Source organism: Sceloporus occidentalis, unplaced genomic scaffold, assembly GCF_023333645.1.
Source record: "Sceloporus occidentalis isolate IW3139 unplaced genomic scaffold, rSceOcc1.0.p SCAF_22, whole genome shotgun sequence".
NCBI lineage: Eukaryota > Metazoa > Chordata > Lepidosauria > Squamata > Phrynosomatidae > Sceloporus > Sceloporus occidentalis.
Window position 1 is genome coordinate 9944962 of NW_028317002.1, and position 25509 is coordinate 9970470.

Genomic DNA, 25509 nt, shown 5'->3' on the forward strand with positions numbered 1-25509 from the left:
AGGATATTGTTTTAAGGTGAGCTTGATGTGAACACGGTGTACTTTCTCATATGCCGAGTATTTTTGATCATCCAATTGGCAATTTTTCATAAACATTTTGTATTTGAAACGTATTTAGCAGTGTTTGCTAAAAGAAGTTGAGAGTATAATCGATTGTTGTCATGTCATCTATGTACAGTCTTGTCTTGTGCATACCCTGCTACTGGGTTCCAAAACTTTTTGTTTTTGTAAACGGCTGTTTACCTAGTTGTCTGCCAGTATCTGCAAAAATGTGTAATTGTTGCTTTAACCTTGACCGGTTTCCCATAAAATTGATACTTTATCCATTATGCTTAAGACTGATTCGGTTCTCCAGGGAATGTAAAAATGTCAGAACGTTCCGCTGTATTGTTAAACCTCAGATCCTTACTTTGATAGCAGTCCTTTCTTTTCTTAGCATTTATCCTCTGGTATTAGTTATGTCCAGAAATTAACTTACTTTTTTTTTCTGGTATTTTATCAATTTTCCTGCAAACAATCTGACATGCTGAGCAGCTATGTTCGAGATTAAAAGGAAATGTAACTTTTGATTTTCAACAGATCTTACTACACAAGTTTAATTATATCAGACCGTGTTGAAATATGATTTTTTTATTAAACCTGTGAATATTTAGCTTTCCTGGCATGGTTCAAGGATCTCCATACATACAAAAAAAACATGTCACTTTGGGACCCTTGGTGTCACACTGAGCTGGGGGAGCCAAGGTCCAATCACAGTGCAAATAAAATAAGATGAAATGTTTTTTTGGCACTTCATTTTGTCCTGTTTGGAAAAGACCATTAGAAGGCTTGTGTCCAATGGTTGCCCAGAGTTGAAGAGACACAATAGGAAACTTGACTCCAGCCCACTGTGTGAAATAGATGAACGGAGGTCCATTGGGAGTTTGTTGTGTTTTTCTGGAACACATTCCCCTTTCTGGGTTGCTACATTTATTAAATGTGAAATTAAAAGCAAATCTGGAGTCATGTTACAACTATAACAAAACCAGCCATGGTTATGAGTGCATAGTTCTTAAAAAAAGTACTTTAGCTCCACATGTGACAGCACTGCTGGTCAGCGGGAGCTGGCAGTCTCATCGGTGTCCTATGTATGTGATGCTGCAAACACACATTCAGATGCACAATCCCCATAACTAGAAGATGTATAAGTAGGGCTAACTTGCATTATTGGTTCCTTGTTGTGCTTAACATAGAAGTATTTTGGTGGTCTAAAGTGCAGCCTTACAAATCAATGGGTACCATTTCTGCCATTCCTGCTTCTTAAATTGCATCATCAGCATCTTAAACGCATACATTTGGGCTTCAAAAACTACAGAGACCTTTTCTTGTTTCAAAGCTTAAATCTACTATTCCCCATGCAAACACAGGACATGATAATTATATTTTCATTTAGTGCAAAAATGTAATATAAGGCTGTTTTTTTGTCGGTTACACTACCGGAGAGGTGGGTCAGAATGTACTTTAAACCTCCTTTTCCAGGCCTGCAATCTATCATGTTATTCAGTAAGGAAAGGGGTGCTCCAGTATTTGTTTTCACATCTGGTTCTTTTCAGCTGCACAGTCCAACTTACCAGGAATTTATTTTAAATTGGAGGAGCGCATTATATGTCGTTTCAGGATTACACCCATAAGATGCTGTCAGATCCTCAATGTGACAAACTGCGTTCTTCATCCGTGTCATGACATTATCTCCATCCAAATTCAAGCTCTTTGTTCATATTTAATGTTTCAAGTGTCATTATTAGAGATAAAAATCTGAAATATGGTGGTGATATGTATGTATACTATGAAACTCCTGTAATATTTTGGCTTTAAGATGAGGACAGGCAGCCAGGATTATCTCAGCCGATCTGCATATTTTCATTTAGACCTTAAAGGCAAAAGTTGTGTTGCCATTAAACTATTTCTATTTTAAAATAAATGGGAAAGTCATAGTATGCCTGAATTGTGTCAAATCCATTATTATTTGCATTGCATGTGTCAAAGGTCATCATTTCCAAAAACCCATACAACAATAAGAACACAGATGATACATGGTTCTGATTCATGAATATTAACCATTTTATGGTGTGGAACAAATTGGAAAATTATGTTTACACAGCTGTTATTCTAAAATAAAAAAGTGCCATTTTCTTACCAGGCTGGTTTAATTCAACTGCAGTATACTTACGTGTATAGGAAGACATCACTTTTAGCAAAGCATAGTGTAGACAGATTAAAATACACACATTTTAAGCATTGACATCTTGATTGGCACAGAGCCTGTTGCGTCCCCTGTAGAGGTGTTGTCTGTATCTACATACTTAACCCTGGAATTTCCTGTTCTGTGTCTCTTGCCATGTTCTCATCTTTCAGAATACTGTCCTGGCATTGCCCCATGACTACAGAGAGCCTCTTGCTAGCAGAGTGGCTACTGTGTTGTTATTGCCCTCTAGTGGAAGTTGTGGAAACTTATGCCAAGAAAATAAAGTAAGAGCATTTGCTTATCATGTAAACTTGCTTCTTCCAGGACGATATGACAGACTACCTGAGGGACTTCACCAACCTCCCTGAAGCAGCTCCTCTCCTGACAATATTGGACATGTCTGCCAGGGCAAAGTATGTGATGGATGTGGAAGAAATAACTCCAGAAATTGTGGACAGCTTTGTGAGCGACTTCCTAGCAGAAAAACTTAAGCCAGAGCCTATCTAAGAAGATATTGCTACGATATTCATATCATGCAAAAAAGAAATCGTTATTTAAAACCACCATTGCTTCTTTTCCTCTTGCCACACATAATGGATTTTTTAATAGTTTCACAGTTTGGAACGCCTTGTCATGGTGCCTTTTGTGTGTGTTGTTTTTTTTTTTTGTTTGTTTGTTTTTAAAGACTACAGACCTTTCCTATGGACCCACATCTCTTGCCAGAAGCTGATTTCATGATCAATCCCAGGGCAAGACTTGTACATGTACTCTGTTCAAACTGGTAGACCTGAACACCCAGACCCAACAACCTTTCCTACTAATAAACTACCCATTTCAGGTTTTGATATTCTGCTCTGTTTGGCAGCCTCAGGAGTGAGAATGTGTTTGTTACACTTTGCAGTAAATACATTTTTCTAGGCTATGTTTTATTGAGCTTCAGCCACTGACCGTTGTATCAAGGAAAAGAAATCCCACTAGCTACATAGCATATAACAAGTTCACAGTGGTTTTGGCCATAGTGACTGCTATATCAAAGTCGCCATATTTGATAGCATCCAAGTGCTACTTGTGGTAATGCGTACGTAAATTATTCTTTTGTTACGTATATATGCTTTCGCACATCTAGTACAGGGCTACATGAACATCACAAACCTATGTCTTGTCGTCGTATTTCCTGTAACATCACAGAGTATAGTAACTGTTCTGAAAAATAATGTATTTGCTATGAAGGACTATGAATGTATATTTGCAGGGTTCATTAAAAATTAGTCACACTTCAGAATTTTCATATAATTTCCATCTTGTTACATCATTTGAAAGCTCCACAGGATTGGAATGATAAATGTATTACTCAGTCCTGAAAGTACGTTCCGAGAAATAACTTCCTGACTGCTAGCCGATGAGCTTTAATGCTTGGGCAACAGACAGTGACTACATAACTACGGTCAGTTTCAGACTGACAACAATCGGAGTGCTCACACTACCACCACATAACTCATGCCATTTGCCAGGCTCATCATTCCCAGAGCATAGGAGACCTAAGCCTTGAGGGTGAACAATGTGTGTATATCTCATCAAAACACACTGCCAGTGCTGCTTGGAGTAGACTTTGGTAGCCAGGGGAGTCGCCTCCAACTGCTGTGCTGATCTCCTGTCATGGTGAAACAGACCCTTTGTTTGACAGCATAGAGAGGGAAGCCACTCCATTATTTGAATGCCCAAGTGCAGTGTACCCCAGCACCTGCCTTCATGCACACGGAGGAGAACGTTTTAAGAGCTAGAATACATTTGGCACAGGGATATATTTTTTTTATTACAGTAGATTTTAATTGATGCTGTAAAATGAACAAAGGTATCTAGAGGCCCAAAGAAGAATCTGGATAAGCCTGTGATCGTATGCTATAATTTCTGAAAACACTTATTAAATTGGCAAAGTTACTTTGTCCTACTCTGAAGCTTTTTAAGCGATATTAGAACTAATTCCCCAAACTGAACATGTGCTAAAGGAAGATCTAACTTATCTTCCATAATTCTCTAGCATAATATGTTTCTAAATGTAATCTACTTCTCCAAAACTATTTTACATTTCTTTCAGAACTTAAAATAGAAAAGGGGGGGGGGGGCGACCAAACAATATATTTGACAATTTGTTACTGCAGGTCAGCTTTAGCTTTCAAAATATTAAGTTAGATACCTGATACTTAAGTTATCTGTTGGTTTAACAGTGAATCCACTTGGAGTGTGTGAACAAAGGAGCAGCAGATTAACCAGTGCTGATTGAGAAGTTGAGAAAGTGGCCACTGCGATACTAAAACTTTTAAATGAAGAGGTTGGGATCAGCGAATCAATCACAGTTTAACACGGTCATGTAAAAGTGTACATGTATTCCACCCAGCGTTTTTTCAAGCCACACGATCCATATTATTGCACAGGGGATGACCCATAAACATACATATGTTCTCCTAAAATCACATCCTAAAAACACACTGGGAGCCTTCTACTCTACACCAATGCTAACAATTCCTCCAAAGGAGAAATTACAAATATCTGATAGCATAACAGAGAGCAGGTGTAGAAGCTACACCTATATGTATATATATATATATATATATAAGTGAAATTTACTCCATCGGCAGGCAAACATGTAGCGTCACAGCTAATTGAACCCCTTGCTTATGTTGACCCTGCGGCGATTCCTGTGTTGGTTCAGGTCTTGGGCCAGAGGGCAGACATACAGTGGTGTCTGCATACGTCCCTTCTTCATTTCTTCTATTTTGCTTATTTGTCACATTTAAATGTTGAAGATCATCCAACTAAATTTTAATATGAGAAAGTGCCTTTTAAATTGAATCAAAACCTATATCTCCCATGTGAAAAAGTGGTTGCCCCTAATAACCGTTTGTGCCATCCTGCAACTCTCCAAGATATGCAATTTTTGCAGTCTTTTTTTGGTAATTTCTTTAAGAGAAAACATAATAAAGTACTATTATGTCTGTATGAAGTACACATCCAATACTCAAAGTGCAGCAATATATATGCGTATATAATAAGAAGATTGACCTAGCACAGTCTCTTTCTTATTGTGGAATCATGAACAATGACCTTAATTCAGGCAAGTGAGACCTGCAGTACCTTAGATCTTATTCTAGGTTTGTTTGTGGCCTCCTGGATGTGTCCTTAATGTGCTCTTGGAGGAATTTTGTTATGTCAGATACTCCTGGGAAGGTTCACCAGTTCAATGTTTTCTCCATTTTTAAAAAATGGCTGTCACAGGGGGGCACTGGAGGCCCAGAGCCTTAGAAAGGGCTTTGTAACCCTTTCCAGCCCGATAGATGGCTTCGTTTCTCATCTGTCCTTGAATTTGTTTCAATCGCAGCATCATGTGCTGCTTTTTGAGACCTTTTAGGCTTCACTTAGCAATCATGTCTGGGTGAATCTAGTGTAATCGAACCCAATTATCAATCACATTTTGTTAATTGGTTGATTTAGTAGCTTATGGAGCTGTTACTTTTTTTTTTGCATAGTGCCAGCTAGGGTTAAGCTTTTTCCTTCTATACATAAAATCATCATTTAAAAACTGCATTGTGTACACTCGGTTATCCTTTTATAAAAATTAGTTTGATAACCTGAAACATTTGTGTGACAAATATAAAAAAAAAAAATAGAATAAACTGGAAAGGGGCAAGTACTTTTTCACAGCACTGTAGGAGTGAGAAGTACTTTGCAATGCTCCATCTGTCTCTAGCTCTAGCCACAAATACTGACCTCAAGGATGTCTTCTCTTCCTTTTCCTTGTATTAAAAAAATAAACTTTTAACAAATACATACAAAAATAAACATTTGACTGAATTATGAAATGATCATATTTCTCAATTGCTCACTGAGAGACATAATTAACCTGCGTAGGTAGGTACCTCCTCTGATGGGGACTTTAGACGTCTATATCAATACACATCTTTGCTTATATCGTTCCCCTTTGGCATCCCAACAAATGTAGTGCTGCTTAAGGAAAAACATTTTGCTTACCTTTTCTCTGTTGATCCCCTCTGACACTTAATAGATTGCTCTGTACCTGAGAGTAGGAAAAGAATAAAACCCTTCTCCTCAGTGTTACCTTCAGTGAATAACAAAGATCACTCGAGTAGAAATAATTAAATGCAAACTATTTAATATAAGTTTGCAAAAATATTTAAAATAAGCTGGAGCTACTTCCCCAAGTACCTGTCTTACAGATTTGCTCTGGCGATATCATGCATCTTTCTGCCCAAGAGGTTGATACCACACAAGTAGAATAAGCTCTAATACATGTGAGCAGAGTCATGGTAGCAGATGAGTATGTAGTTTAGATGGCCAAGATCTAGCAAAGGTACATTTAATCCTAGAAGGTAGCCTTTGGAGAGTGAGAGAGAACCATTCTAATTTTAGGAACCTGAGCCTGCTGCCTACAGGTAGATTTGTGCCTTGATTCCTTGTTGAGTCTTGGGGAAAGAGAAGCAATCTGATCTTCCTCTGGAACCTTGCTCTTTAAAGAATTTGTGGTATCTAGAATCAGAGTCCAGGAAATCACTGGACTAACTGACAAAAAGGATGATTGAGTCTTTTTTTTTTTAAACACTTTCCCTTTGAGGAAATTCTTATCCCCTCATTTTTTTCAAGCAGAGCTTCTAGTTCCTCACAAACCAGAAATTGCCATCTTGGTGCATGATGAAAGCCAGGCCCATGGCTGAAGCAGAAGTGTGTACATAATCCACAGCAACCAGGGCAACCTGTTGCTTAAAGATATTATTTTTTAGCCAGGATAGGATTTCCCTCCCACCAAAGGGTTCGGAAACTGCAACTGCTTTCAAACATGAAGAACATGATTTATTTTTTTGAATCCAGAAGCAGCTTGTGACATCCTGTACACTTTTAGGTTTCTCCTGAGCAGGAGGGAGCCTTAGCATAGTCAGGATCTGACATCAGTGTATAAAAATACAGGATATAGCATAAAAAGGATAACCCACCAGATGAGAAGGGGTGCCAACTTACTTGAGCAAGATGCAAGAGCTTCACCACAAATAAATCCAAACGCAGAAGTCAGCAGAGGAAAACACAGATCTTGTTTAAATAGTGCACCAAGCAAAAGGGGCGGCTGAAGGAAGGCGCTGGACTGCAACAGAGGTTATTCCGAGGATACTTCTGGTTTGTGGCATGAAAAAGAGGCTCGGAACACACGCCTTAATATTAGATACCACCACACATCCTGACCAAACAAGTCCTCCGGGTGTGCTAGCAGCGACCCCCAGAGCTTCCAAACAGCTTCCTTATCTCTAACATTTCCCCTGGATATATCGTCCAGTCCTTCCAGACTCCAGACGGTAGATGGGTGCAGTTTCTAGGTAAAAGTGGAACAGCAGCAGGCCTTTGAAAGATCATCCAGCGTAGAGGAGCATAAACCATCGGGCGAGCAGAGCCACCAGCATAACCAGCCTTCAAAGTAAAAAGATAACCCTCTGACCAGGGGGGCTTAGCCCAGAGATCAAGGCTCAGCCTAGAGCCAGGAATAAAATAAAGCGGTCACCATTTTTTCAGTTTGATACTCATAGATTTGCTAGCACAATGAATAGATACTATGAATGTGAACATATACAAATGAGATCCCATCAGGTTCACCGGGTGATTCAGGATACCATGCTGGCCTTACGGAAATCCAGCAAAGACAAAATGTACTTCTTCATAGACCCTACTACATCCATATAAAATAACACAAGCACGAGCAAATAAAGAGGAAAATGAATCCTCACCTCACATGAATTATGTGCTATGTGTCCCATGTTTGCATCATTTAACCAGTCATTTTTAATTACGTAGTAATCGCACTATAACTTTATTTGTTGCCATTATTTTTCTAATAAATATCCATATTACATGTATAATACCCAAATTATTATGCGTACAAAACAAACAGTGTGCAGCTAATATGACCAATACATACACACTACAAAATACTGGGGGATTCAGTGACATTTCATTGCTAAATATTACTCAATAAATATTATAGCCCAATATTCGGGTAAATGAATCTAAAGGCAGGCCAAGCAACACATGGTTATATAGCGTGACTGAATTCCCAGTTCTTAGAAAGGCAAATGATAAAAAGCAGATGCCAGGTCAAACGGCAAAACAGAACACAGGTGGAAAGGCACGTATTTAATTGTTTTTCTTACACTGTATCTACTCACCAATTGGGGCAAAAAAAAGTGTGGGCACCATAAAGTGCCTAAGAGTTCCTGAATTGTCATAAAAACAAGCAGTAAAGGAAATGAAACACACGTAATGTAAGAGAAGTCATTTTAATAAACCAAAATAAAAACTATTATAAATAACCTCATGTGTGTTGATTCCAAAGGGACTCTTTGGTCCAAGGGGGTGCTAAAAGAAAACCACAATTGTATATTGGGGCTCTGACACCTGATTACATTTCCAAGAAAAGCCTTCTTCATAGTTGTTTCTCAATGCAACAATAGGTATTTTCAGAAGAAAAAAAAAAGCGGGAGAAAAGTAGCACCTACACTTTCAGATTCAATTGCAATTGTCTTTTTCCTTCAAACAAGAGGATGCTTGCCGCCATTGCTGAATTTAAGCTATCTACACCTGGAACAACGGGAATAAAGAGCCGTCTGCCACTGAATTTTTCAGCCAGTAGCAGGGACTCCAAACTCAGGCCATGTGTCTCTCCTCCAATCACTAGGGCACTAGGCTTCTGGGCCCAACGCTCATCATACCTTTGTGTTTGAATTTCTGGGATATAATGCTCTTCACCATCACTCTCCTCATCACTGCTAGTAAAGTCATAGTCTTCCTGAAGGTTATATATCCTCCTGGGATTGCTGGAAACCCAACCATGGCCACTTTCGTTCTCCAATTTACCTTCCGGTTGATTATAGCGCTCCGGACTGATGTTATCTGCCAAAAACACCTTGGTGTCCTCGGTAAGGTAGTTAGGCACAACATCCCATTCCAAACTGGTGATTACTGGCAAGCGGAAGTGGGCACCCATACCAGATCTCAGTACTTTTGGTTCCCAAGCATCCACACAACCTAAAAAACAAAACAAAAAACAGAGCTCATGCTAGAGTTGAAAGTAAATGTACCTTGATAAAAGAAGGTGCGATTCAGTAAAGAGCATGGACAGTCATCTGCAGGAGATAAAAATATTTTTAATCTCTCCCAAACAAACGTCTTCTGTATAATCAGTGTCATAGCCTTGTCCATTGCGGTGCCAATACTAACAACAGAAACAACAGCATCACAAATGTTGTTGTTTGTTTGTATTACTAATGAGAATATTAGACCTGCTAGAAGCTTAAGTGAAATCCTTTCCCAGCAAATTTGTAGAAACCAATGTCAACTAGTAGTGAATCACTAACTAGAAAACACCAGTTTAACTTGATCGCGGAGTTAACATGAATGAACTCACAATGTCAAGGTAAAGTGCTGTAAACACACAAAAAAAAAATCTGTAAATCTGAAAACTATACTGCAAAGTTTTGAAACCTTGAGCGATACATTTCTAAGCTTTGTTTTCTACGTCCTAAAAACATGTGGTAAGCTGATTGTCTACCTTATCATGGTTTGCACTAGCTGATAATTTACTAATTTGGAAGTATTTAATAAAGAAGATTTTTTTTATGGTGTATGCCGTAACCTTTATTCTTTAATTTGGCCATGATGATGGGAGTTGGGATCCCCCTTGTTTCAGAGCACCACCAGAGCTTAATATTATGAGGCTGCAGTTCCCGCAGTACTTTGAATTGAAGAACCTGCTGCAGACGTGTCTTTCTGAATTGTATGTACTAAACACATCTGCAGCATATAAGCACATCTGGTTAGTTAAGGCAATATCTGGTGTAAAGGTACCTTTTGTGAGCAATACTTTGTTGCAGCCGACCCCGGCCGCACACCTTAGGATGGTCCCCAGGTTTCCAGGGTCACGGATGTTGTCGCAGATAAGGGACAGAGGCAATGAGTGCTTTAGATGTGCAACTGGATAGTTCATTTTTGCATGATCGGGTCTTACAACAATACCTGGGAAGGTAAGTTCAAGTTTAACATAACATTTAATATAAAAAACAAACAAACACCATTACAATAAAAATAAACATCTACCCTCAACACAGCTAAAATACTGGCCCTGGTTAATGTTATCTACAGATAAGCTTGTCTCTCATATACATGAGAAAGGTACATCACAGTAACACCAAATATGCAAAGTTGACCACCAAGGTTATAGGAACGTGGTCTTTTCTGCTTCTGTTTTACTTACCTATTAGTCCTTGTGGACTAACGACATCAGACCACATCTTGATATCTTCAAACTTCACTTTGATAAGCTTGGCATTCTTCAACTTATCAGCCGGCAGCTCCTTTAAATGATCGACTCTGCTGAAGAAAAGCGTCTTGAGAACGGAGCCAGCCTCTAAAGCATCCGACAGCAACCGCCTGCCTTCCAGCAGCACCTGGCCGTGACGATCCCGGAACTTCTTGGACTTCGCAAGCGAGACTACTTTGCTGTTGAAATCGACAGGAAAACGCTAATAAAGCAAATGCTGAGTGGGAGCGGGAAGATACCTTTTAAAATAAGGTGTGATGCAAAATGAATACATACTTAAATACGAGCAACTTAATACTGTTTCCACTTTCTGAACACTGAGGTTTATCGATAAAGGGATTCTGGTGCAAAGGTTAGAAAAAAAATTATATATATATATATATATCTTATATTTTTATTATATAAATTATAAGTTTTTAACATTTATCTGAACCTTACACTAAACTACAAAAAGAATTACTATTCACAAATTCCGAGGAACTAGAATTTTAGGTTTCCTTTTTCACAACTTTTGTATCTTTTAAGTGTTTTTATTCTACCAACCGGTTATTTTGTGTAAATTTGTTAGTGTGTCAGTATGCATGCGTAATCCAAATTTGTCAGGCCCTGGTAATCACCAATTCTCCCAATAAAGGTAATATTTTCCGTGTGCCTACTTTACTCTATACGTGTGCCGTTGCATGTAGTGACTTATAGATTTTGAAAACTATACAATAACCTAATGTATACGGGTGCATGAAAAAAAGCTCAAAATGCCATTTTGCTTCCTTTTAAATTCTGAACGTATTCATAGAAACATAGAAAACAATTTGCTGGCAGATTAGAAGCATTCTGTCCATCTAGTCTGCCCAACTTTGCTGCTGTAAAGACTCAGACCTAAATTAGTCCTTGGTCTCGTCTTAGATTCGGGATAGCTTTAGGCCTAGCCCAAGCATGATTAGGTTCCCTTACTGTGATAACCTCTACCGCAGCTGGCAGGCTGTTCTACCTATCTACCAGTGAAGTAAACCCCCTGCGATAGCTCTGTCACCATGCCTCTGTGGCTATTACCTAAGACGTTTATCGTCTGCATGAGCTTTTTCAAAGTGCAGCTCCGGTGCTTCCGCTGCTTGTCCCGCAGTGTCGGTGTTGTGTCTGATGGGGTCTCTGACCGGGGTATGTACAACGGGTGTACGATCTACCCGGGATGCTGCCGGCTCTCCTGCAACTTTAGGGAGCCGTAGGACCGGCTCGTTTTCCCCGGGGCTAGTCCCAGCCTGGATCACTCTTACGGGGGTTCTCCGCAACGCCCTCACGTGCCGCTTCGCCTGAATGCTCCCGGTAAACGTTACTTGCGTTAGACCAGCGCTCCGCAGCACACCCCGCATGAGCGCCGCCATGACAGTCACTTAGGTAACCGGACTCATGCCCTTCAACGTCAGTGGAGGGAATCAAACAGCCATATTGAGCGTGGCGGAAATTGTGCCATGTCCGCAAGCATTTCACTCATAAAACTCGGATCATTATTATTATTAATGGGTAACACATATGGGCGAGTGTACTCCGGTATAATATGACTGCTGGTCACTGTGCAACTTGCATTATTCTGAAGTCTAAACAATTGTAAGTCAATCGCCTGTAAAATGGGCACGCAGCGTCATCTCCATGGTGACCGACGTGGATGATGTCATCAGAAAGCGCCGGTTGTAAGGAAGACAGCTGCTGCAGTAAACATGGGGAGTAGGAGAGCTCTGCACTATGTCCTCAAAGTGGGAGACCGACCCCAGACCGTCAGGTTTTACAGAGACCTGCTGGGCATGAAAGTAAGGGCAGAGGCCTGGGAACTTATTAAGAGTTAGAAATCAAAGCATGCCTCTTCTTTCTGCGCTTACGAATAACCCATGTGAACTTTCTAGGCACGTTCCATCTTTACCATGTCCAATGCATAGATAGCTATATAGATTTCTATTATGTAGATTTATACTTTTTTTTAATTTATTTTTAAATAGCTATTTTTTTTTACTATTGTAACGACTCAAATATTACTCGGTTTTCTGTCTCGTCTGAGATTCAGGAGCCATATACCTACCCCAAGCATGTTTTAATTTCCTCTGCTGCCGCTTCAGCTGGGAGGCTATGGGTCTTGTCTACTACCCTCTCAAATAAATAAAAAGTATTTGCTTATTAAAGAATTAGAATTGTTTCTTAGCGTCGCTTAAAACAGTTTTAAATGATTAGTGCTATGTTTAGATTCGCCACCCTGGTTTTATGGTTCACTACAAGGCAGTATGATTCCAATTTAGGGCGCCCGTTTTGTGGATAAGCCATCTACAAAAGGGCCACACTCAACTGTAATCATACTGCCTTGTAGTTAACCATAAAATATCCAGGCACAGCTCATGTGATAAAGTCTGTGTGGCCAGTCAGGTCAATAAATATGTTTATTAGTTTATTTAAACTAATTAATGTTTTTTACATTTAGCCGGCAGAATTGGTGATTACCAGGAGCTGATAAATTTGGGGTCAGCCAAACAATATAGGATTATGTTTTTTATTTTGTTACTGACATACTTACACACACACACCAACACAGAAACATAATTACACATGCACACTGACACACTAACAAAATAACATACACATAAAAAAATTCTGGTTATAGTTCCTCTGAATTTTGTGAATAGTGATTATTTTTGTAGTTTAGCGTAAGGTAGACATAAATGTTAAGTGATTTAAAAAAAAACAAAAAAAAAAAACTTGGGGTTTTTAGCACATTTTAGTGCAAATTTGCAGTATATTTTTAAGTGGTCTTAGTTCATAAAATAACCATGTATTATATAATAAAGGTTTTAATCACATAAAACAACACAGAAACACTTAGCAACACAGTAGCTTTTTATGACATTTACCCAGAGTGAAAGCTTTTGTTCTGCATAAACAAGCATTTCCTGGAAAAATATGAAATATCTTATTTTACAAATTTTAAATGCCATTAGCTTGCTTATTAAATATGTTATACTTTCCTCTGTGCCCGTTCATTTATTTGTTTTGTATTGTTTACCTAATAAAGTATTTTTATATTGAGTACAGAATTCAAACATTGAATGTCTCTGTTACAGGTCCTTAGGCATGAGGAGTTTGAGGAAGGTTGTAAAGCTACTTGCAATGGGTATGAACAAAGATATTCAATCACACTACAAGTTATATGTCATGTAAATGTAACCCTTTTGAAGAAGGGAGTGACTGGGTTAGAGGGTAAGGAGTATGTTGTATGTATGGCTATATGTTAGAGTGAGAGTGTATGTACAAGTGTTTTGTGAGCGTGAATGTGTGTGAGAAAGCTTGTGCAAATGTGAGGATGTGTGTAAATATGTGTGCCAGTTACCAGGGAAGGGGCAAGGAGCCACTTAGCTTCACCTGCAAGCCCTCTCCTGCCCTAGGATATGTGTGGATGACTGATTATCGTTTCTTGACTGAGAGGTTGCTTTTTCTTTAGCTCGGGGGAATACCTTGGTGCTTAAGAGTCTTCCATTGTCCCAGTCAGAGCTCTGCGCCCATCCTACACATTTATTGCTCTGTTTAACCCCACCTTTCGGCTCAGACTGTCAACTGTTCAGCTCATATAAGCATGTGGGTTAATAGATACATTTCTGTGCAGAAAATTAAAAAGAAGAATCAGTGACACAAGTTTTAACAAATATGTATGCGAAACTTGTCTTTTTTATATATATAACCTGGGCACACATACATTACTCTAGTAAGCTCATCTATTGTCTCTTTCCTGTTGTACAAAAAAAAACATTTTGTATTATATAGGCTATATAGCTTTAGGCAATTATATTCACTATTGTGTGTTATTTTGCAGCCCTTATGATGGAAAGTGGAGTAAAACAATGATTGGTTATGGATCTGAGGATAGCCATTTTGTTGTTGAACTGACCTACAACTATGGGGTTGGAGAGTATCGTCTAGGTGATGACTTTTTGGTAAGTATGTTGGCTACTCAGAGCTAACTTCTTTATGTTTCTAGAAAAGATATTTGTGATTTCACATTGAAGGCTTTAAGTCACGTTAACTGCATTATGCAGAGCCGGTTCTTCTTGGTCGAGAACCTTATTGCGCTTTGCCCTTTATAATGTATAGTGAGTTCAGACAGTTGAAATGCAAACACAATACAAACGCATACTTCAGTAAGTAACATATGGGTTCCTCTTTTTATTTCATCATCAGGGGATCACACTTCACTGCAATCAGGCTATAGCTAATGCAAGACAATTGAAATGGCCATTATCTGAAGTATCTGCTGGTGTATTTGAGACTGTAGCTCCAGGAGGATATAAGTTCTATTTGGAAGACAAAGACCAAGCCAAACCAGGTAAAGGAAACTAGTTATTGTTATGGAATGGTTAGCAATTTGGCTATATTTTGTGTGAATAATAATAGAGTGGTTGTTATAACTGTTACTGACGTGGACAGATCCTGGTTTTCAGTGTATAAAAGGCCATCTTATATTACTAAGATTTCTCCGTAGGCCCCTATTCTAGTTGGCACATTGCCTTAACATCTTTTGTGGGAATCTCTGTTCCCAATTTTGACAATTCTCCATGCTAAGTAGACCTATGCAATGGTTTTTACCTATTAAAATTAGCAATTTTCTTTTCATTAAAAATCTACTTTTATGTATACCAAGAGGAAAGGTTTTTTGTTTTTTTTAAATCCTATTTAAAGATGTACATGGTTATTCCTGCCCATTCTCTTATCTCCAACCTTGTTAAGCTTGTAACTGTTGATGAATGATTACAAAGGCAGCATTTGTAATGATGGGTTGAAGCTTCTGCATTTGAAATCCATTAGATAATGCGCAAACTTGCCACGCTAATTGTCCAACAAAAAACACAAGCAATGTGTAGTTATAATTTAGTTATGCTAAAGGCTGTGATGTTTCCCCTTTAATATTAAAATATACACAGATATGTCTGTTTTTCTTTAGCTGAGGTGCTTGTGTCAGATTCTACAAAGCAAAAATCTTTTCAAATGCGCTTCTTGGTTGTTGTTTTTTTTTTTTTTTTGCAGATCCTGTGCAAAAAGTGACCCTTGCTGTATCAAACCTTCAGAAATCTATAGCCTATTGGTCTGGCTTGTTGGGGATGACTGTTTTTAACAAGGATGAGTCAAAAAAGAATGTTCTCTTGGGGTATGCAGATAACCAGGTAATTTCTTCTTTTAAATATTATTCCTAGAGTCACTAATACTGGTTTTTAGTCATCAAACCGTTATATAAATTTGTTATACATTATACTTATTTACAGGCCGGGACTGGGACAAAAAATAGGCCCGGGTATTTAAGCCCGAGCAGCCCATTTTTATTTATTTATTTATTTATTGTTAAAGCCCACCCTTCATGTACCATCTTTGCATTTACTCATTCACACAAATCATTAACACATTCATTAATGCAGTCTCACAAATCATTCAAGCAATTCATCCACACATGAATTCATTAATTGTCATACGCATTCACACAATTCATCCACACATTTATTCATTCATTCATTCATTCTCATACACATTCACACTACCCCCTCTCCCCATCTTATCTGCCCCTTCTCACTATGTTCCCCCTTTTCACTATGTACCCCCTCTCACTATCTATCCCCTCTCACCATTTCTCACTATCTAACCCCCCCCTCTGCCCCTTCTCACTGCACCCCTCTCCCTCACCCTACTTACCTTGTTGCCGGAGCACCGCGGCAGGACCGGACTGACTGGGCCTATGCGGCCTCTACGGCCGCATTAACGCAGGGCATAAGGGGCACCTGCCCCTTAAGCCCGCCGCAACTGCGACCGGGTCCACCACTCTAAGGGGCCGGGAAGCCCCCACCAGGGCCGGCCTTAGGGGTCTGCGGCCGCACAGGGCTTACATTAAAACATCAGGGGTTTTTTTTAACTTTATTTAATATCCTCCATGTTAAATAAAGTTAACAAAAACTTTATTTAACATGGAGGATGTTAAATAAAGTTAAAAAAAAAACCCCGATGTTTTAATTTAAACCCTGTGCGGCCGCACACCCGTAAGGCCGGCCCTGGTGGGGGCTTCCCGTCCCCCTAGAGTGGCGGACCCGGTCGCAGTTGCGGCGGGCTTAAGGGGCTGGTGCCCCTTATGCCCTGCGTTAATGCGGCCGTAGAGGCCGCATAGGCCCAGTCAGTTCGGTCCTGACTGGGCCTTTTTTAAGGTAGGGGCCTGGAGCTGCAGCTCCATCAGCTCCTAAGTCAATCCAGCCCTGCCGCGGCCCCGCCCACCGGTTTGCCCGATGGCCAGTCCGGGCCTGCTTATTTAGTTTGAGTATAGACATATATAAACAATAATATATTAACTGTCCCCCCCCCCCCACACACACAAAAGTCGTTTTTATTAGTTTAGTTACAAATAGTTTTTGTGAAAACACTGGTTTCCCAGGCATGGTTTAATGGGAAAAAACAAATTGCTATCATTAAATATATTGCACTTTATTTCTATAACAAACTGTAAAGCGGTAGAATTCCCCCCCACACACACACAGAACACCCATGAGGGTGTAGGATTAATGTATTTTTTTTCCACTGCAGTGCAAGCTGGAGCTTCAGGATATTGGTAGAACTGTGGACCATGGAACAGCTTTTGGGAGAATCGCATTTGCCTGCCCTAAGGATGAGGTTTGAATTAATTAGTGGAGGATTATATTGAGCACCTTCATCCTTGTAAGAAATTACCTATTCGCAGCAAAAGCAGAACTTCACTTGAAAATTAAAACATGTATTTTTAACTCCTTTCAGACTATCTAAAATAGTTACAAGAAAATCAGATTGCTGCCTAAAGGACATGCTACCAGCTAATTGGGGGGGGGGAATCTGACTTCTGCTAAAATGCAGGGGATCAGACATTGTGCCATGCCAGGTGTGCCCCCAAAACTTCCCTAGCACTGTCTGATGGAGAGAGACAGGTCAGTGGGGTTCATTCAGTGAGTTAAAACTATGATAAGGGTCATAACTGGCTTGTTTTGCCTACAACTTTCCACCAAGTGATTCATGTGTATAATGTTTTACTGCTATTTACACCAGAATTTCATATGGTAGTTTCCAGCAGTAGCAAAAAAAACTGCTGTGATGTAATAAATCCATAAAAATTATGGTATATGAGGTTAGATGCATAGAAAAAAAAACCATGCCCATTTCAATTCACCAGAACACAAATTATATATATTTTAAGGTGCGTCATTCCAAGCGTGGAAAGATATGTTTTATCTGTCATGCCTATAATTGGAAGTTAGTTGTTGAATACATTATTAATTCGTTATAAACTTCATGTTGATGAGGTAGTGATAACAAGGTCTTTTCTTCTAAATTGTAATGGGTTCTGTGGAAGGCCGTCATTGTTGTGCTGCTGAATTATGTTAAGAGGTGTGGCTGATTTCTTTCCTCTCTCATTGTTTGCTAAGCTCCCAGGCATTGAGGCTCAGATGAAAAAAGAGAACCAGAAGATATTAACTCCACTCGTGAGCCTGGACACACCTGGAAAAGCTACAGTCCAAGTTGTGATTCTGGCTGATCCTGTAAGGACTGCATTATTTCATAAGCAACTATACTTTCTGTACATAAGCAGAAGTTCTGGGATAGAGTTGGCAACACGGAGCAGGAATGGTCCATTGGGGTCCATGTGACTTGTCCACGTTTATCGTGTACCAAAGGTTACATTTCAAACTATACATTATTTAGTTAAGTGAAGTAAAGTGTCAGGGTAAGACAATGTTTTTGGTGACTCTGACCACATTGAAGCATTTTGAAGTAAACTTTAAACATGTTTCTCTATTAGAAAAGTTTAATATAAGAGCAACAGGGATGTTTGGCACAAAAAAGGAACCCCCTCCTGATTTATGCCGTGGTTGGAGGAAACGTTAGTGAAGATGTTTTCAGGTTACCAGTCCAAGCTGGCAGATGACAGCTGGAATAAGATATCTGGCAATATTAATCCTTCTGTCAACTTGGCGTTTTAAGCAAACTATGGGCAAGGCTGTTATAACTGACTTTTACAGCCAGTAAAGCAAAGTGTAAAACATTGGAATACAAAGCAAATTGGAATTTTTCACTAATCTTTAGAAACTGAATTATATTTATATTACTTTATTTTTCATTTTTAGGATGGACATGAAATTTGTTTTGTTGGCGATGAAGCATTTCGAGAGCTCTCCCAGACTGATCCCAACGCGGACAAACTTCTAAACGATGTAAGCACACGCACACGCACACGCACACGCACACACACATTAATTATATAATTATTCATACTGAAGAACCGGTCTCTCACAAACGGTCATCAATGGTTAATGTTATACTTTATATTTTTAGGGGCATTTGTGGATGCCTCAAATGTAGTTCTAAACAGTCGTATGGGCCCCCTTTATTAGCCTCCCGCAGAACTTTATTATATGAGCTGGAAACAATACACGTGTTCTGTTTGTACTAGATGTTGACATTGTAGAAGCTCTTGGAAGACATCCATGTGTGCAGTTTCACTGTCATCACTTCCTTTTAGTTAAACTTTATTTGCAAATGGAAAGGGATGGCTTTCGCTTTTCGTATTCGCATTTATCCCCTTTATGACTGGTGTAATTGCTGAACCCTTTTTGAAAGTTGCAGGAATTAGCTTTTTTCTCTCAGTTGAAAACCGTATAGCGCAGGGGTGTCCAACCGGCGGCCCTCCAGCTGCTGCAGGACTACATCTCCCATCCTCCTCAGCCAGCCCCTTAGCTGAAAGAGCATTATGGGAGATGTAGTCCTGCAGCAGCTGGAGGGCCGCAGGTTGGACACCCCTGATATAGCGCTATGAATTTGTAGAAGCCAGTTATGTTTGAATATTAACAGACCATTCATTTTAGTGTATGCAAGCATCAGTGATGTTTGTCATAGTGTGCAATATGGTTCCATGTTGGATGCAAAAAGGGGAAAATGTTACTAAAAAGGGATATATTACTATTAGATGTCTAGTAATTTATTTCTGTTCATTCTCCAGGCAATGGCATCTGACAAGAGTGAAGAGTGGTTTGCAAAGCGCAAAATGCAGAAGCCTTCAGCCTAGGTGAAAATGACACAGCTGTATACAATATGTGGAAGCATTCCTGGCCAGTGCTTTAAAGAAATAAAATCATGAATGCTTTATAATCCGTATAAAAATGTAACTGATACATTCCGCTACCTTCATGCGGCTGTGTTGGACTACTGGCTGGAAATAATGGGAATTGTAGTAAGACCTTGTGGAAATCCAGTCATTAACAATCTACAATGTCCTTGTTTGGCAGTTACTAAGCCCATTACGCTTGACCTCCCAACAGCCCGTGGTGGGAGTTCTAGTCCAGTGAAAGGTTTCTTAATGCTGCCTTGGTGTGCCGCACTATTACGCATATTCCTTAACTACATACTATTGGTGTTTCCGTTTCCCAATTATTAGAAAGAACTGGTTTAACCCCTTGATGACAATTGCCGGTCCGGGCACGTCACGGAAATTCATGTCGATAACGACAAATGACGTGCCAGGACCGGCACGTCATTAAACAGGTGCAGAAAGCGATCTATTTTCGCTTTCTGCACCGAAACGGCGTTGCTGTAATGCCTCGACCTCGAGGCATTCAGCAACGCCATTATCGGCACAAAGGGGCCATCTCTGGCCCCTCCCCGGGGCGTCAACATCCGCCATACTTTGTATGGCGGCGGACGCCCGTTTTAAAAGCGTTTAGGAGGCGATCAACGATCGCCTCCTAAACTTAAATGGTGTCGCTGGAATGCCTCGATCAGGAGGCATCCAGCGACACCAAACACTTACCTGGGGATGGACTGTGACCGCTCCGGAGAGCGGTCACAGCCGCAGCTGCCGGTGATCTTCGCCATCTGCAAGATGGCGGCGGTCCGGGAAAATTCAATACAGAAAAACAATAAAGTCTAAAAAGTTCGCTAGACGGTCTCCAGACCCTCTAGAGAACTCTGGCTCCACTTGCAGGTTGAATATAGGTACTGCATTCAACCATGCAAGTCAATGGAGCTCAGCTTTCTAATCACAGTGTGATTAGAAAAAATAAATTAAAAATAAAATAAAATTAATAATAATTAGAAAAAAAATAGTAAAAAACCAGTAAAATGTAAAAATAATTTCCCACTGATGTCACTATCAGGGGAACCTTCAAGTTGAAAAAAAATGTAAAAAAAATTAAAAGTCCTAAAATTAGCACATTAGCTTAAAACAATTCTCGCATGGAAAGAGTTAAAATACTGGCATATTAAATGCCCATGGGGTGTCTACTTTTAAAAAATGTATGATTTGATGGGGTAAATTGAATTGGCCGGGTTCAACAAGGTCCCAATTAACACGGCGGGAAGGATGGCCACACATCTAATTTCCAATTAGAAAAATGCACACGTACCAAATGTGGCCTTTTAGTTCCCCCCAAAAATGACAAACCCATGCATGTGGGGTATCACTGTACTCAGGAGATGTTGCTGAGCACATATTGGGGTGTCGTGTGACAGCGGCATATACCAGGAGCTGTAAATTCATACATAAAGTAGGTGTGTGTGGGAAAAATACACACACAAAAATACTACTGCAAACTTTAAAAAAATGCTGGTGGTAAAATGTGTGCATGCAAAGAGTTAAAATACCAGCATTTAAAATACCCTGGGGTGTCTAGTTTTCAAAAATATATGGTTTTGTTGGGCACACTGAAATGGCCCGGCTCAAAGATGTACCAAATAGGGCATGGGCAGTGGATCCCCAAATGCCAAAGTTCAACATTGAAAAATGTGCATGCCCCAAATGTGGCTCTTTTGCCCCCGAACAGCCAGGCAAAATCATTCATGTGGGGTATCACTGCGCTCAGGAGATGTTGCTGAACACATATTGGGGTGTTTTGTGATAGTGACATATACGAGAACTTTTTAATTCATACCTGAAGTAAAATGTGCGTGACAAAACAAATGGAAAAAAATGACTATCACAAAGTTTGACAAAGACTGGTGGTAGATATGGTGCATGGAAAGAGTTAAAATACTAGCATTTGAAATACCCTGGGGTGTCTAGTTTTCAAAAATATATAGCTTTATTGGGCACACTGAAATGGCCCGGCTCAAAGATGTACCAAATAGGGCATGGGCAGTGGATCCCCAAATGCCAAAGTGCAACATTGAAAAATGTGCATGCCCCAAATGTGGCCCTTTTGCCCCCAAACAGCCAGGCAAAATCATTCATGTGAGGTATCGCTGTACTCAGGAGATGTTGCTAAACACATATTGGGGTGTTTTTTGATAGTGACATATACCAGAACCTGTTTATTTATACCTAAAGTAAAATGTGTGTGAAAAAACAAATGCAAAAAAATTACTACCATAAAGTTTGACAAAGGCTGATGGTAGAATAAGTGCTTGGAAAGGGTTAAAATACCAGCATTTGGAATACCCTGGGCTGTCTAGTTTTCAAAAATATATGACTTGATGGGGTAAATTGCATTGGCCGGCTTCAAAGATACCCGAAATGGCACATGGGGGGAAGAATTACCAGATTTGGAAAAAATGGCTTTGAAATAGCAAAACGCTACCTGTACTTATTGCTCCATAACGTGCAGAAAAAAGCAAAAAAACATAAAAACATTGGGTATTTCTAAACTCAGGACAAATAGTAGAATCTATTTAGCAGGTTTTTTTATTACCTTTTATAGATGAGTAAAAGATTTTTCAACTAAAAGTTAGAAACAGTCATTTTTTTCTAAATTTTTCACCATATTTTATACTTTTTTAATAGTAAATAATATGATACAATCAAAACAATGTCATCTAAAGAAAGCCCTTCTTGTCCTGAAAAAAACAATATCTAATGTGTGTGGGTTCAGTAAACGGGAAAGAAGAAAATTACAGCTAAACACGAGCAGCGCAGAAATGTTAAAACGGCCATTGTCACAAAGGGTACAAAAAGTAAAATCAGCCTTTGTCACGAAGGGGTTAAGTCCCAGGAAGTCTTGGAGTCTTCAGATGGCCAATAAGGGAAGTGGTTTGTGACTAGTGTATAAAGAGAGATATGCAAGAAGAGAATGGTGTAGGCTTGGAGGGCTGGGATTTGGCAGGCTTAACTTTGTAATGCCAATTGAAAAGTAACTAAAGGGACACAGCAGTGCTACCAATAAAGCGTGTACATTAACACCTTTTTCATTTCGTGATTATAACATGCATGCACGCTGGCAAACAGTAGATGCGTTTGTTAAATCCTGGGTCAGAACAAAGAAAAACCTCCCACAATTCTTGAATAACTCTTTTACGTGGCAGTACTTTAAAGCCATCCATGTTATGTGATAGAGTTTCCAGCCACAAAGAATAAGACCTATTTAACACTTTCCTTAAACTTCTATAGCAATGCAAAATAGTACTGATAAAAAAAAAAACTCTGGCTAGATATTGCCAGCCGCCCTATGTGGTCATCTCGGAACTACCATTTTGGATACCACCTTATATAGAAATGCAATACCTTTTTGGTCTTAACTACTAAACAGACATCTTTTAAATCTGTAGATCTTGGATATACATTCCTTGTAAAACTAAATTATCAGATCCCAGGGCCAGATGTACATTATCAGAGCAGTACATTAGTAAGTCCAGTTATGTGTGGAAGAAGATTTAATTCATTGTGTATTTGACCCTCAGTGCTGGATAAAAAAAAAAAAAGTAACAACCCAGACACATATATACCGGTACCTAAATTGGTATTGTCAATAGCTAGACAGAGGTACCCTCGTAGAGACCAATATACAATGGCACAAAAAAACTTTAGCCAGATCTAAAAATCCAGGAGAAATATGCCACCTGGCTCGTGGGATTTGCTGCACCCTCTTATAAAATATTATGGTGTGTGGTATTGTTTGCGACGGCAAGCTTCCCTGGTGGTGCCTGATGGTTCAGCGTGTTGGGGATTTCATTTGATGAGTAATTTCTCCTTTTAGTAATTAGTGATGGGAAGTTCGGATCATTAAAGTGAATCGGATCATTTCGATTCGTTCACTGAAATGATCCGATTCATGATCCGAATCTTCGGATCACTCAGTGTGCCTGCACGGAGTTACTGAGTTACTGTTTAAGTTTAATTAAATTAACCCTAAACACCCCATCAACCATGACTGCCCCTAAATTAACCCTTAACACCCCATCAACCATGACTGCCCCTAAAATTAACCATAACTGCCCCCAAATTAACCCTAAACACCCCATTAAGCATAACTGTCCCCAAATTAACCCTAAACACCCCATTAAGCATAACTGCCCCTAAATTATCCCTAAACACCCCATTAAGCATAACTGCCCCTAAATTAACACTAAAGACCCCATCAACCATACCAATTTATTAGGTAATTTATCAGGAGTACATGCAATTAATTTAGGGGCAGTTATGGTTAATGGAGTATTTAGGGTTAATTTCAGGGGCCGTTATGGTTAATGGGGTCTTTAGGGTTAATTTCAGGGGCCGTTATGGTTAATGGGATCTTTACGGTTAATTTCAGGGGCAGTTATGGTTGATGGGGTATAAGGGTTAATTTTATGCTGATGACTGAGGGTTAATTTAATTAATTTAATAAAGTTAACTGTAGGTGCACTTATAGGTAAAGGGGGGCCAAGTCAGGGGAATCTAAATCCTGGGGCAGTGTGAACATTATTAATGTATTTATTTATAAAAGTATGGTATCAGTAATATTCTCTGAATGATTCGAATCTCTGTAAGATCCGGATCCCTGTAAGATTCGAATCATCGGATCTTTCGACTCTTCGACTCTATGAGACATCGTTCCTGTGTGAATTAATGAGCTGTAACCTGACCCCAGAGTCTGTGTCTGAGTGCTCTGCAGATGACTCACAGCTCTAGGATCAGGTTACAGCTGCATGATTCACAGACTGAACCGCTACAAATGAATCGTTCAGTCTAGTGAACCGATTCATCCGAATCACTAAAAAGAACCGGATCAAATGAACGATTCGTTCATGATCCGGACATCACTATTAGTAATTTCTATTAATTTCTGGAATGGTGGAGCAGGTACCCTACCTCGGGTGCAGTTTCTTCCAATAATCCTGAACTCTTTTTCATGTTAACACACTTTCTAATTGAGGACACCGTTAATTACACTGATTGAATACAAAATGCATACGCTTCAATAAATACATGCAATGATGAGAGAAACGGTTTGGGTGACTTGTACACTACAGCCAAGTCACTGCAAGGTAACTGCCTATATACTTAGGGTCCAAAATGATTTGATTAATCAGGATGACCCATCGTACTGCGTATAACTTCTGCAGCACAAGCATTTTCCATAACACTACTACAGAAGGGGAAAAGTGAATGAACTATCATTTCAATTGAAAATGTACTAAACTGACAATAACAGGTGTTAATACCAATAAACGCATGCAATACACTCAGCAAACATTCTGCACTCATGCAAACAAGGGACATCAGGGGAGGAAAAAGCATAGAGGGATTGGATTTTTCCCTCCTAAAACAGGGACACTTGGAATAGGGTACTCCATGAAGCCTGGTGGTGAAGAGACAAAGATGATGATCTAGCTATACACAAATTAACATATATGTATATAATATATAACCAAAGCGATAATCTGACGCCAAACAGTTTATATAAATCAATAAAATAAAAAAAGGCATACGGGAGACAAACACGACATGCTCAGCCTGACAACAGGGAACGAACGGTCAGTAGCAATGCGTGCATCACCTCGCGCATGCTAATGACGTCACGCATCTGGAGAGGGGGAAAGGTGCTTAGTGCGACCCGCCGCTTCCTGTAGCCCGTGTGCGGGATTTCACCTGCTTTCTAACGAAAGAGGTACAGGCGCGAGAGCCGTGTGACTGTGGCAG

General features: G+C 39.6%; 3 protein-coding genes across 3 annotated transcripts in view; 2 read left to right on the top strand and 1 right to left on the bottom strand.

Annotated features, from left to right (window-relative positions):
- NXN (nucleoredoxin) overlaps nt 1-2731 on the top strand; it is a 59781-nt gene extending 57050 nt beyond the window's left edge. Inside the window, exon 8 of the mRNA XM_089484636.1 lies at nt 2549-2731. Within this exon, the coding sequence (XP_089340762.1) occupies nt 2549-2731 (183 nt within the window). The remainder of the gene's footprint in view (nt 1-2548) is intronic.
- Nucleotides 2732-8771: 6040 nt separating this feature from the next.
- On the bottom strand, nt 8772-11974 carry LOC149300994 (rRNA methyltransferase 3, mitochondrial-like). The gene is made up of 4 exons (XM_089484507.1): nt 11646-11974; nt 10530-10774; nt 10124-10291; nt 8772-9304 (listed from the first exon to the last, which is right to left on the bottom strand). Exons 1-4 carry the CDS (start codon nt 11972-11974, stop codon nt 8772-8774), a joined length of 1275 nt encoding a protein of 424 aa, XP_089340633.1.
- Nucleotides 11975-12307: 333 nt separating this feature from the next.
- LOC149300995 (glyoxalase domain-containing protein 4-like) lies at nt 12308-19686 on the top strand. Its single transcript, XM_089484620.1, has 9 exons — nt 12308-12397; nt 13694-13743; nt 14440-14560; nt 14805-14949; nt 15648-15784; nt 17181-17267; nt 18050-18163; nt 18749-18835; nt 19621-19686. Exons 1-9 carry the CDS (start codon nt 12308-12310, stop codon nt 19684-19686), a joined length of 897 nt encoding a protein of 298 aa, XP_089340746.1.
- The last annotated feature ends 5823 nt before the right edge of the window (nt 19687-25509 follow it).